Source organism: Charadrius vociferus, unplaced genomic scaffold (genome assembly GCF_000708025.1).
Source record: "Charadrius vociferus isolate BGI_N301 unplaced genomic scaffold, ASM70802v2 scaffold51, whole genome shotgun sequence".
Lineage (NCBI taxonomy): Eukaryota > Metazoa > Chordata > Aves > Charadriiformes > Charadriidae > Charadrius > Charadrius vociferus.
The window spans coordinates 1,383,049-1,397,490 of record NW_009646939.1 but is presented as its reverse complement, the minus strand read 5'-3'; the positions used below and the strand labels follow the sequence as shown (position 1 = coordinate 1,397,490).

General features: G+C 36.9%; 1 protein-coding gene across 1 annotated transcript in view; it reads left to right on the top strand.

Annotated features, from left to right (window-relative positions):
* Positions 1-14,442, top strand: part of NPHP3 (nephronophthisis 3 (adolescent)) — a 27,255-nt gene that overhangs the window by 591 nt on the left and 12,222 nt on the right. Inside the window, exons 2-16 of the mRNA XM_009895013.1 lie at positions 1-191; positions 535-660; positions 1,932-2,082; positions 3,398-3,550; positions 4,880-5,013; positions 5,279-5,439; positions 7,384-7,531; positions 8,100-8,174; positions 8,714-8,893; positions 10,254-10,357; positions 11,004-11,118; positions 11,977-12,120; positions 12,686-12,783; positions 13,265-13,367; positions 13,912-13,994. Coding sequence (XP_009893315.1) covers positions 1-191; positions 535-660; positions 1,932-2,082; positions 3,398-3,550; positions 4,880-5,013; positions 5,279-5,439; positions 7,384-7,531; positions 8,100-8,174; positions 8,714-8,893; positions 10,254-10,357; positions 11,004-11,118; positions 11,977-12,120; positions 12,686-12,783; positions 13,265-13,367; positions 13,912-13,994 — 1,966 coding nt within the window. The remainder of the gene's footprint in view (positions 192-534; positions 661-1,931; positions 2,083-3,397; positions 3,551-4,879; positions 5,014-5,278; positions 5,440-7,383; positions 7,532-8,099; positions 8,175-8,713; positions 8,894-10,253; positions 10,358-11,003; positions 11,119-11,976; positions 12,121-12,685; positions 12,784-13,264; positions 13,368-13,911; positions 13,995-14,442) is intronic.

The following is a 14,442-nucleotide window of genomic DNA, read 5'->3' as shown; positions in this document are numbered from 1 at the left end:
CCGGCGGCCTCATCGGCGCCAGCTTCAAGTCGACGGCCTCGGTGCAGGAGCTGGAGTGCGTGGCCGAGTACGAGCGCCTGAAGAAGGAGTACGAGATCTTCCGCGTCAGCAAGAACAACGAGGTGGCCTCCATGGTGAAGAAGGAGGCCAAACTGGACAGGGAGAACAAGCGGCTGCGCGCCGAGCTGCAGGTAGCTCCCACCTGAGGGGGCTGAGCGGCCAAGCCTCACGCCATGAGGCTGTGAGGGGCTCGTCTCCCGCTTCCCAGGAAAGCTGTGGCAGCGGGGTGATGGGTGTGCTGGGGACATGGCACGTGCCCCGGCGCCATCCCGGTGAGCCGTCGGGGTGCGGTCAAGGTGCAACTCTGGGGATGGGGACCACACGGTGGGTGGCCGTCATCCCTAGGTTAAGGAGAGAGGTGCAGGGTGCTGGGATAATGTCTTATTGAGACCTGATTTTTCACTAGCTGAAAATCTGAAACATTTTATCAGCAATTGCTTTCACTCAGAAAAATGGTGTATTGAATCTTTTCAGGCACTTCAGAAAACTTACCAGAAAATACTTAGAGAGAAAGAAAGTGCATTAGAAGCTAAATACCAAGCCATGGAGAGAGCTGCTACTTTTGAACATGATCGAGACAAGGTCAAAAGGCAATTCAAGGTATGGCTTGACTTTTCTTTTCCTGGGAAAATGACCAAAAAGAAGACAGATGTCACTGGGTCACATTCCCCCAGTGAATGCTTCTCCAATAGCTTTCATGAGGACCTCTCCTTCTTAAAAGAAATTGGAGTATCATAGCTGTAGCTGCCTATTTCCTTTAAGGTAATCCTATCAAAACGTCTCTGTAAAACTATGAGGAAAAAAATAGAAGATAACTTTTTAAATATTAAAAGGAGAATGTGCAGTGATGCATCTTAAACTAAATACCTGCTTTAATGGAACACAGAAATATATTCATATTTGAGAGTGACAAGAAAACATGGGCTGCTGACACATGCTAAAGGAATGTATAAACCCAGAGTTCCGTTATTTCTGAATAAATTTTGTATATGGCATTGTAATGTTTAACACTTCTAGCTTACATTAAAGAAAAGTGTGTATAGGTGCATCTCTTTTGGCTGCTAAAATATGATAGCCAGTTAAAGTGAAAATGCTTTTGTCTTTCTGGAGGGATGACTTGAAAAGCCAAGCTGATGCTTCTGCTTTTCCCTTGCTGCAGATGATGATACTCCTACCACCCATAACAGGGTAATTGGTCCTGGTTTTGCATTTTTTGCAAGATTCTTGATATCTTTAATTGTAACAGATGTTAATGGTTGGCAGATATATAAAAGGAGGATTGATTTTGACCTTATTTAAGAAAATGAGACTTGAAGAAGATTTCATCTCTTTGAATTCAAATCTAGGTTTGTGTTTTTTTCCCCAGATGATGGTAATAGTTTACAAACAGGACAGCTGGAGATGTGTGATCACTTTCTATCTTAGGAAATTTAAATTTCTGCAAAGATAAAAGATAAATAAAAGATGATATGTAAATACAAAAAATACTTGGAAGAATAAAAGGGAACCTTTGGAAAAAAAATTAATACATGTAGTGATTTTAGAAGACAACAAACTTTAAAAGGTGAAGAAAGTTACTCACCATTTTTAATGAACTTCCCGTACTAACGTAGACTTCTAACTACCAGAACAGTATGCTAAGTTTTAAAATGGTAAAATTTTAAAGATAGAGCATTTAAAACTATGTTTTCCTGTTCATTTATAGGTTCCTGATGGCTTCTTGTCCACATTTTCATGTCTTTGCCTGCTAAATGAATGCTGGAAACTTTTTTTTTTCCCAATTGAATGCAGATAACGTGAATTCAGGAACTGATATTGAATTTTAAAAGATTTATGGTTTGTATTTCTTTCTTTGTCTTTCCTGCTCGTAGATTTTTAGAGAAACTAAAGAAAATGAGATTCAGGACTTACTGAGGGCCAAGCGAGAGCTAGAAGCAAAACTTCAGAGACTCCAGGCCCAAGGAATCCAAGTGTTTGATCCCGAAGAGTCTGATTCTGATGATAATTGTACAGATGTTACAGGTGAGAATTTCATCCCCAGCATTTTGTGTTGGAAAGTGACTGAAGTCTCTGAATAGTAAAGCACAAGACAAATATTTATGTTCTTTTGAAAAAAGTTTTATTAGTCCAGGTGAAAAGCAACATAAAGTAGCTCAAAGGGTAGAAGCAGCTGACTCTACAAACTCAGTTTAGATTGTGGGAACCCCATGTTTCTGGTCTTATGAATGAACAGATGAAGAAAATAGAGCACTGTCTAGACACAGTGACTTGGAACATATATTTTTTTAATTGTTCCATGAACAATTCTGAGTTTTCTAGTCTCCTCTGAGGTTTTTGGTTCTATATCTGAGAGGTCATGTTCCAAAGGATCCAGAAATCACACCTGAAACTAGAGGGAACCTTAGATACCATAGACTTACTGTCTATGGATGATGAAGTATGTCAGTCTCAGCTGCTTTTCTTTTCAGAATAGCAGAGTTAGATATTTAGCAAACATAAACTGACCGAAATAGTCATTTTATTGAAGAATTTTTTGAAAGGGAAGCCCTAGCAAACTTAATGACATAGAAGGCAAAACCTTGTATATACTGTAAGAGAGGCATTTGATAACATGGGAGGGATTCAGATAGGTATGTGATCAGTCCACTGACTTTGATTCAAAATAGAGGGGTAATTGCAGCAGAAAGTTAGCACCTTGACACTCTTATGGATGGCTGCCATTACTTCTTGCATATTGAAGGGTTACGGAGGAAAAACTGTGCTGTTGCTTAATCTTTGTTTTGCTTTTTGAGATATAGCAACAGTCACATCTTGGGAGGAGCATAAATATGCAATCTTTAAAAATAGCAATGTTTCAAAATGCAGTGAAAGGCTTTTTGCATAGTAATTATGCATTTGATGAACTTTAGTGGTACAGATAGTCTTGGATATTTCAATCCTGACCTACAGCCCCTTTATGCTTTTTCAGTGCTGGAACATTCCTAAACAAAAGTTGTCAATTTTGTGATGTGCATAAATGACGGCAGCAGTACCGTGAACTGTTTTCCTGATTTGTAATGCAAGTCAGCATTTGAACTCAACTGATGTGAGCAATCTATATAATAACAAATATTAGCAAATAACCTCATCCTTTAGCAGTTTGGCTTCTCATTAACTTTGGACAAGCGCCCATTTAGAACTACACCACACAAAGGTGTGAGCAAATCTGCTAAGGGAGAAAAAAATTATGATCAGTGGCATGTGGCAGTAGGTTTCAGCTGGAGTATTTAATACTGGTAGTTTACCTTGTTTAGTGACAATTAAAAGTTGGTTGTTGGGTTTTTTTTTCCAATATTAGCTACTGGAGCACAATCTGAATACTGGAATGGAGGAGCTTTGGGAAGTGAACCATCCATGGGTAGTATGATGCAACTTCAGCAGTCTTTCAGAGGGCCTGAGTTTGCTCATAGCTCCATAGATGTTGAGGGACCATTTGCAAATATAAACAGGGGTAAGTAATGGTGGGGTTTTTTTCTGGGTTTATAGGTGTCTATGTCATTTTTCTATCCATTGTTAAGTAATTCTGCTCTTTCTTAGATCCTTTTCTGTCCATGGGTTATTTGGAATCCTTTGTTTAAAAAAAAAAAAAAGGAACTGTATCTGTACATGCTAAGTCATGTTTATTTGGTGACTACTGTATGAGCAGCAGTGATTTTAGCGAACAGCAGTGAATAGTGCTTTGTTGTGAGTAAACCAAATACCATTTTGTTGCTTATGCTGACTGAGGAAGATAGTGATCTTTCTTTCAATATCTGCTGGCATTCTTTTTTCCATTTTTGTTCAAATTCTGTGCTTCCTGAGTAGGAATATTACGTTCATATTAGAATAAACTGTATCCCTGGTTTTTTCATTGAATTTGCATGGGTTTTGAGTCTGTATAGGGGGCCATTCATGGGAATCTGACTGCAAGACCAGGATGTACGCATTGTTATGTGAATCAATGTTAGATAATTTGTTATCAGTAGCTGTTTCTTTTGAACTTTGTTTCCCAAATGGCCTCTTGTAAATTGCCTCCTGGTGCTCTGGTTTCCCTTGCTGTTGTCTTGGCCCTGGAACCTGGGCCTGCATATAGTTGACTTCGCTGGCAGTTTCTCCCTTTTTTGTTCAGTCCTTCAGGCCCTGATTCAGAAGTCTGCCTGCGAAGTAGGAGGAGAGGGTCTGTTCTGTGATGGCTCCAGCTTCACACACTAAGCCTTTCATCATGCCACGTGGCACTGAAAGGGGAACCTACCTTGAAAAAATGACCAGCCACAAAATGAAGGACTTAATTAAAATTCATTGCTTCTGTAGGGAATTGACATACAATACTGTACTACAGAAAGCAATGGACTTTATCTCAAGAAGAGGAAGTTCCCATAATGTTTCACTGTCATTTATTCGTGTTGTCTAATTGAAATACATGTAGATCTGGAGGAAGAAAAAAAAAGTTTGATTATGAGTGATTTTATTATTTCTGCATATTTTTACTTGTTTTACAACTATCAGCTTGATTTTGTGGATACATTTCATCAATCCTATTCAAAGGAAATACCATTGTAATGATAATATGAATATATTTAACACTGTTGTTTTGCCACATTATCAAATTATATGACGTTATCAGGTGATATGGGTTCTCAAAATTCAAATTTTAAAAATTAAAATAGTTGAGTAAAAATGTTACTACTATTATAAATAAAATGTAGTATTTGTAATGTAAAGAGATGATGGCTTATCTGTTATGCAGTTTAAGCAGATGTGAAGATCTCTAGACTTCATTTTGCTTTTTTTTCATCGGCAGATGATTGGGATGCTGCTGTCGCCAGTTTATTACAGGTTACTCCTCTGTTTTCCCACTCTCTGTGGAGTAACACAGTACGATGTTTTATTATTAGTACTGATGAGACTCAACCAGAAGTGGACATTTTCATTAGAGTGAGTACTGCACAAACTTATGCAAACTTATATGCTGTTTTATTTCCACCGTGATACTTATTCAGAAATTTGTCTAATGTTTCTTGAAAGCTTATAGTAGGTGTAGCCTGATTTAAGTGAAGTCAGTGAAACTATTGCCAGGGACTTCAGGGGCAGTTTCTACCCCTTGAAACTGCGTAGAGAAAAGGAACTTGGATTTATCTGGTAGGTCCTTAGTGCTATGCAGATTTAGTAATTAAGCACTGTTATTCAAATTTTCTTTCAGAACTACTCACCAAAACTTCAAAGAATCTGTGAAACAATGGGGTACTTCTTTCAAGTTGTTAATTTTTCAGCAGAAAATGAAAGGCCCCTTAAGGATGTAAGAAAATGGGAAATTGAAAAAAGTTCATTAGTCATTTTGCTCCTGCATTTAACTTTGCCAAGGTAAGTATTTTCCAGACTGGTAAAGCAAATGGAAACTGGTAATTTAGGCAGAATGCATAGCTTATTAAAATGTATGATTGCTTTGCTCGGTACATTTCCTAAGCTAGTGTCTTCTAAGTGATACTCCTTCAAACTTCAGGTTTCCTTGTGCACACAGTTAAAAGGATGTGTCAGCTTTGTATAATTTCCTTTTTCTTGTAGCTACAGATTCTCTTAAAATACAGCATGAAAGATGTCTTTATAATACAAAAATGTTTTGCTTTCCAAGGGCAGCTCTCTGTCATGCGTATTGCTAGAGTCTTAAGAATTCAAGATGGTTGGTGTGAATGTCCTCAGTGGTTTTCATTTACTTATCTAGCTTTACACCTGTCTGTAGTATTTTTATTTTCTTCTGTCGCATATTATTTTCTGTCTTTGGCTATTTTTTGGACTGACTTCATCACTGTCCTGTGTGGTACCTTATGCTAGCTTTCTACATCTTAATTTACTGAAGTCATGATGTTTTACGAGAAATGGTGGTGTAACGTGTTCTGTTTGTTCAGTGAGTAATTTCCCAACCTTCTAGAAGAAGAAACATGACGTTAAATGAAAATACTGAACTAGGTATACTTTTAGAATTGTGTTAGGACTGTTTCTGTTACACGTTTGGGAATTTTGGCAGAGTTTGGTTTTGATGTTTAGGGGAGGGAGGGATGTCCTCTTGCTGAAGAAGAGAGAAAAAGGGATTAGAAAAGATAATGTTAAGGATCACAGAAACAGACCAAAACATCTGTATGAATGCAAAAATCTGAAAATACTAGTATGCATTATGTTTCATATTAGGGGTAGATTTTGAACTCTAGGGATTTCGGATACTTTTGTATTACTAGACCTCCTGTTTTGGTAAATAAAACATCTGTCTGCGGAGAATTGAAGGCTGGTTTGACACTAGTAGCTAAGATTTAGAACAGTGGAGCGCTTCAGGGAACAGCCAGGTACCACAGAAGATGTTGATATGTTTTCTTAGAGGAGTTGGATTACAGCTGCCATACATTTATGCTCTTAGAAAGATAATGTCAGCTGCTGAGGGTATATTGACACTCCAAGGAAATGCTGTTGCCAAATAACCCAGTTTTATGTGAGTCACAAGTGTTTAAGAATGAAATACACAAGAAAAAAAACAGGAAGGAGTATTGCTGCCAACAGCATTCATTTAGAGTTTCTAAAAACTAGAAACTCTCTAAATATAGTTTCTAAAAACTAGAAACTCTCTAAACATAGTTTCTAAAAACTAAAAACTTCTAGATATAGTTTAGAAGAACTATGATGAAAATCATATAAAGGTATTTGAGAGATCCTGTCTGCTATTGTCAGCATACCTAAGTTGTACAGTTCCTTCTGTGGAACAGCAATAGATAGCTGGGAATGATATCCATGGATATCATTCACATACATAAATACAAAGTGCTTTTGAGTTTGGAGGTGTGTAATTCTCCTTTTCAGCTACTATAAATTGAAAGACTGTCCTACATCTGACAAAAACTAAAGGAATTTTCCTAAAAAGGTCAGGAGTAGAACGGAGCCTTCTAATAAGTGATGGCAGAGCATGTATATGATGCTTGTTAATTATATGTGAATCCATGTTCTTTCCGTGCAAGGCAATTACCTTTCACTCTGTATATTGGTATGAGGAAGGTCGATTTTTAATTTACAAAGCGATAATCATAAAAATTAATGAATAGTTTTAATGTTTTTGGTACAAGTAGCATAAATTTCTCTCTTAGCTGTTCCTTTCTTCTGAATTTATCGTAAGTTCTCTGCTGAAATATTTGCTTGCCCTTTGTTGTAAATAGATATGACTTTTGAATTAGATTTTGCAGTGAAACCCATCTTCGGAGCTTGTGTTGATTGAAGTGTTTACTACAGCAGTGTAATATAGCACAAGAATGCTGATTTCCAATCTAGTTGTTTGTTGGAGGACTGTGAAGAAGCCTTCTTGAGAAATCCAGAAGAAAAACCCCGGCTAATTTACCACAGAAAGGAGGATGGCAAAGGCAGTTCAGTCTCAGTGCAACAGTTAATTGAGCAAATTTCTTATGTGAACAAAGCAAAGGTAAGGCATTTTAAAGACATGCATTTTAAAAGGCTTACTTTCCTGCTATAAACAACATCAAGCGCTAGCAGTCCCAGATTTTAGGAGAAACTGCATTACACTCATTGCTCTGCATGCTCATTATATGAGCAGATTGATGAAGCTAAAATTTATGAATGTTATGAAATTTTCATTAGCAGGGGAGAAAAAAAGCCACTGCATTTTCACTGAAAGAAAAATCCCTGTGCCATAAGGATAGAATTTCTCACCTGTGTGTAGCCATTTGAACAGCAAAGTTATTTATCTAAGGTCCCTGTGTAGCCACTGAAGAGAAAGAAATGTACCTCCAGAGAGGTTCCTCCCATCTGAAAATAGATCGGTTGGCATTTAGTTCTCCCTGTAGAGAGAACTGTTGAGAACAGCTGAAACTAGATGCCCAACTTTTAAAAGCTTAGGCAAAATGAATCCTACCTAAGGAATGCAACAGAAGGGAATTGAAGTGTGTTCCAGAATGTTGTTGTTGGAAGTCCTAAATGTGGTTCCCAGTTGGGTTCAGAGTTGCATCATGCTTTGCCATTTACTTTTTCAGATGATTGATCATACTGGAAGTGTGGAGGAAGGAGCATATGAAATCTATAATTGTGTGGAAAAGATAATTAAACAGGTGGAGTACATGATGCATTTCAAGTTTTTCTGTACCTACTCTGATTTGTGATCTTTAATGATGTCAGTGTGATTACTGTACGCTACTTAGATATAATTCAAAGGACCTTTTTATGTTTTATCATTAATATCTGGCAAGCAAAGAAATCTGCAAGTGGAAAATAAAACCCAAAACTGAGCAGTGCTTTTATGGGCAGAAGCAGAAATAACAGAGGAAAGGGATCCATCAGTGGTCTAAATTCTCTTTTAATTTCTCTTTATCCTTATCATAGGATAAGGAAAGATTGCATAGTCCTTACCCTTCTTTGTGGGGGGTTGTTTCCACTATGCAAAGACTAAAACCAATATCTTGAAATCTGAAACTTGGTTTCATCTAATTCCTCATTTATTTATTTTCTCAGCTAGCCTCAAAAGAAATGAGCATGTTGATGTTAGTAGAGCTGCACTCATATACAGTGGAATTGAGAATAACACCAAATGCACCTGCACTGTTAACAATTATAGTTGCAGTTTTCTCCATGTAATTTTCTTTTTACTTAGGATATATTGGGATGTGAAACAATAGAACTAGAAGGCAAGGATTTGGGTAATAAGGAAGAGTCCACTGCTCCTGAAGAAGTTGTGTTTGGTGATGTGTTGTGGGATGCACATGATGAACAAGAACAGATGGAAGCTTTCCAGCAGGCCTCTAATTCAACATGTGAGCTGGGATTTGAGAAAGTAAGTAGATTGGAGATGTATATGGGCGAAGAGAAAGTCATCGCTCATTTCCATCTCTTGTTAGGCAAGAGGTACTTCTACAGAAGAAGCTTTGTCTGAGAGCATTCTTGAGGCTATTGCTTCTTAGGCTAGAAGAAGCCAAATGTCTTACATAGGTGGCATATTTATTTTCTGGGAGAGATGCCAGTTTGTGTGTTGTTGTGTGGTGTTCATCTGTTTGATGAAGAAGCAGTTGTTGTTCCTGCACTGGAGAAAAGCACTATAACAGTATGCCAGAAGTAAGGTGTCCTCCTAGACTTTGGTTGTCAATAGAAAAGTGGGTTTGTCCTTTTTTTTTTTGGTGGCTTTGAGGAAATCTGAGCTCTATCTTGATGTCTTGACACCAGGGGTTAGGTCTTTTGGAGATCACTAAGGAAAAGATCTCATGCAGCCATCTCCTCATGCAGCCATACATATGTGAGAAGAACATAAATTAAACATAGTTCTACGTTTAATTTACAAAGCAATAATCATATAAATTAATAAATGTTTTTAATGGTTTTGGTACAAACAGCATAAATTTCTCCCATAGCTGTTCTTTGCTTCAGAGTTATTAAAAGAGACGAGTTCTTAAGAGAGCTGCTGAATAGCTCAATACTTACTCATTCCTTGAAATAAAATTTTTAAAACAATTCAAATTGGGGGTGTCAGGAACAGTTATATGTAGGGAAGGTAAAATGAATGTAAGACGAAAAAACATTTCTTCTGGTCATGCAAGGTGATGCGACAGCTTATTTGGGCAACGTTCCTTGACGTTGTAATGTAACATAGGCGTGCAGTTTCTGTGTTACGATATTTAAGTCATTAAAACCTGTATTTTACTAGCACGATTTATTCTTTTACTTCCTTACTTATATATTGGCACAATCCTGCAAACCATTGCCATCTTTACTACATTCTAGAACAGTAAAATAATACATTAATAGAAAAAATGCCTATATGTATCTTAATGTACCTCCACTTCTTTTTTGCAGACTAAATATTTCTCCCAGGTGGATGAAGGGTGTTTTTTGGTTTTGTTTTTGTCATCCTGAACTCTGCAAACAACATTCTTGGGCATTCATGTGGTGAAGGATAGGCTTTCTTTTGCGTGCTTAGTGCCTCAAAGTATCATTCATGGCAGATGCCAACTTTGAAAGCAACCATATCCAATGTGGTGGAGTAGTTGGGGGAAGAGGGGGGAATATGGCATTTCAATAGTTATTCCCTTACCTTAATAAATCTCTACATGCATTTTGTATCTAGGTGGTTTACGATACCAAACACTATATTTCTCCCTTAAACAGTGGAATATTTGTAATGATTGTTTCTTTTTTTATAGTATTTTGAACGTCTAAATGATCTAGTAGCAGCACCAGCACCAATTCCACCGCTGCTTGTATCAGGAGGACCAGGCTCTGGGAAATCTCTCCTTCTGTCAAAATGGTAGTTTAAACTATTTTTTAATGAATGAAATTCAAGAAAAAAAGTTGCCATTACATTTCAAACATTGTATCGGTTTAATTAGAGGTAAAATGGGAGCATTTACAAAGCACTGAAGTTATTGAAGCATCCTGGAAAGATTTGTAATAATTGAGTAGCTAATTCCATCTGGACTGCCTTTAACATCTCCCTGACTCCAATTGCAACGCTCTACAGATCGGTCTTTGCACAGTGTTAATAAGCAGTTTCAGTAGCTCACTAGCGTTGCCCTTCTCTCATACACAAGAGGGGTCCTTTGGAGTCTTTTTAACTGAAATAAAGGAAAGATCAGACCTAGTAATTTATCATAGAAATGCATTTCATGGTCACTTGTAGGCTATGGCAAAACTTGTTGATGTGAAAATAAATTGACAGCGTCATTACTTCTTAAAAGCTTAGTGACATGAGGCTGTCCAGTGCCCATTAATGGCTATCAGTACTGGGAAGACCAAAAATGGAATCTGACATAAAAAGTTCAATCATAGCTCAGGAAATGTCTGTCCTATTTTGTATTTTGTCCTTTGGCAAAACTGATAGTTTTTAATTGAGATACACTTGCAAAATTATGTCCTATTAAGGGCTTTTTTTAATTTTTGACTTCTCTCATTAGGATTCAATTGCAACAGAAGCATTCACCAAACACTCTAATTCTTTATCACTTTGTTGGGAGGCCCATGTCTACTAGTTCAGAATCTGCATTGATAATTAAACGCCTTACTTTAAAGGTATGCTGTGTTGTTACATATCCTGCGTTGCAAGATGCTTTGGAAAGTGCCAGTGTGTGTGTGCATGTTAAAAGATAAAAATTTCTGCAGGTTTTTCTACACAAGTTAAGAGTAATACAAAAGTAAGGCATTATAGAATGGGGGGAATCTGATCTTATACATTGAATACAGATCAATTAAATAGCATCTCTGGGATATTCATAGTAGATTGGCATTAGCAGTTATGCTTCCAGTGACCTATATTGATGGCTTATAAAACCATACAAGCTTCTTCCAAAATTTCCTGCCATCTGGCCAATGAGAGAGGCAGGTGGTACATCTTCTGTCGATGTGTTCAGAAACCTGAGGCTGTATTCACCAGTTGGCACCATATTGTTCCTAGACTAGTCTCTCTCCTATGTTAATTTATTTTTTAATTGTGTGTTAGGTAAGTGGGGAATAAGTGAGGAGTATTTGTGCTGAGGTCTGAGCTTTCTTTTTCCTTCACAGGGTGGCACTAAGGACCTCACAGGACTAAAACCTTTAGAAAAATGAAACAGTTGTGCTGTCCTTGCAAATTTCTCATGTATTTTAGAAGCCTGCCTGTTTAACCTGTGCCACTCTTAAGTCTCCAAATTCCTTGTCCATTGTGTAAACTCAGGTTATCTCTCTAGAATTTACACAGTGAGTTTAGTAAATATTCTTTGATCTACATATGCCATCTTTCTTCATATACTAGAAGGAAAAAATCCTGTGTGAAAAATCGCCCCAAAATCACATTTTGCGTTGGTTTTTTTCTCTTGTGTCTATAGGACTTCTTTCAACTATCCTGGTTGATTTTTAAGGTAGAATTTGTTATATATATTTATAATTCTGCAGCTTATGCAACACTCGTGGTTGGTGTCACCTCTGACCTTGGATCCAGCTAAACTTCTGGAAGAATTTCCCCGCTGGCTGGAAAAGCTTTCTGCACGTCATCAAGGCAGCATTATTATAATTATTGATTCTATTGACCAAATACAGGTAGGTTTTCAAAATATTTGCCATTTGTCAGTCTAAAGGAAACCTTGACTATTGCGATAGGCTCAGCTATATCTACGTAACAGAAATATTAAAGTTTGCTTTGCTTTAAAGAGCACATGCAGAAACTAATTTTGCAAAAAGTGCAGATGAGTTAAAATAGTCTTTCATTTTTATAGATAAAATTTGTGTTGGGTCGTTTTGTTTGGGTTTTTTTGACCTAAATTTAGCAGACCGCTTTATTTATTTATCCAAAGGCTCAAGGCTGTGAGCTGAGTTGCTGGGCATGTAAATAGCCTGGTCTTTGATGTGAATGTTTCAACAATAGTATTCTATCTGTTTTGTTTAATGTACAGTAATGCTGATACATATCGATGGATCATTTAGTACTGTGTCAAGAACCAGTTCATGAGCAATTTTTGAGGACATTGGAGAATTTAAGACTCTTTTCACTGAACTGTACAGTTAATGAAATATATCGACTGTAAATGTATCAAATGTAAATGAAATGTATCAGCATTGTTTTGACCAACCTTTGCATTGAGTAACCAATTTTATTTTTTTTAAGCAAGCTGAGAAGCATATGAAGTGGCTGATAGATCCACTGCCAGTGAATGTGAGAGTGATTGTATCAGTGAATGTAGAAACATGTCCACAGGCTTGGAGGTATGTTACATTTCTGAGAGGTTTCAAAGTAGCCTGGGTTAGAATTGTTGTTTTAAATTAGAGGGACTGATTGAAGAGCAAACTGCCATATTTATCAAGACCAGGAGATTTAATAAGGATACGGTTTTGCGATCATTGAGGACAACAAAAGCTTCTCTATTGTAATTGCAACAGGGACAGGTTTTAGCTGTTGGGAAACCAGCTTTTTGGTTTACTGTTTTGAATCTATCCACGTGACTGTATAAAAGAGGATATTAAATGCGGTCAGATGTTTATCAAGAACCGCAGTACCATGATGTAGATGCAGGGTAAGGCTAAAAGTGGAAATTTGACTTGTGATGACTAGGATTTCTTAGTAGCTGGGAATAGCTTCAATTACTGCTTTGATATAAATCTTTAAAAAGCTCTGGAACTTCGATGTCTTTATTTCCTTTTCTGTGCTATTTAATAAGGTCTGAATATGACTTTTCTTTTACCAAAGGTTGTGGCCCACTCTTCATCTTGATCCACTGAATTCCAAAGATGTTAAATCTCTCATTAGCGCAGAATGTAACTCTGCAAATGTTAAATTGACTAAAGAGCAGGTATGTCTCTTGCAGTTCTTCTAAAGTGCCTTACTCCAGTATAACTTTTAGTGAAAACATGGAAAGATGAAATAAGCCCAGCTACCAAAAGAAAATATTATATTTAGCTAACTAAATTCTTCTGGTCAAGATAGCATGCAATTTGAGTATTTTTACACCGTGGCTTATAGCAGTGAAACACAGATGGAACAGCGTAAGTTATTAACACAGACCCAATTGCACACGTTGCTGCAAAAATGCTCTTTTATTTTAGAACAATAGAAGGTTTAGTATTGCATAATACCATAACAATGATTTGCATCTTGAGAGATGTAATGGTTAGAACCTAACTCTTTGCATCTTAAGTTCAAAAGGAAACTTGCACTCATATGCTCCTATAGCTAGAAAAACATGCAGTATTTTGTGTACAAGTTATCATGTCATAGTCTTCAGATATTAGAAGTAGAAGCATGTCTAGAACTTTTATTTTCTTGTCAAACAATGAAAATTTTATTGGTATGGTTAATTTCATCTTGGCTCACAGATTTTCTTTAAAATGTTGTAGGAGAAGAAGCTTGAGAGACATTGTCGTTCCGCGGCAACTTGCAATGCTTTGTATGTCACTCTATTGGGCAAAACCATTGCTTGGTAAGTTGAGAAAGATCTTGAAATTATTATGCTCCATCACTAGATTAGGAGACTTCAAGTAGGTTTGTTAGTATTTTGAAATACATTTATTTAACATAGAATGAATCCTGTTAAGAAAAAAACACTGGAACAGTATACAGAGTTCTCCCGCTTCACTGACTGTGAATGCAATGGGAAGAAAAATCAGAGAGTATACAATCGCCATTTTGATACTAAGTGAGTCCAAGTAGTTGCATCTGTCTGTCTTCAGTTCTTCTGTTTTTATTTTATTTTTCTGACATACTGCTTTCTGGGTATGTCAGTTGCTTCAAAGCTTTCTAAAAGTATTTGGAGAATGTTGCTATTGTTTTTTTAAACAGTTTAATTCAAATCTGTTGTATTTACTAATGTACCAGATAGTTTGCCTCGTAGATTTTTAAGGCTAAAAGGAAGTTTAACAACTGCTTAG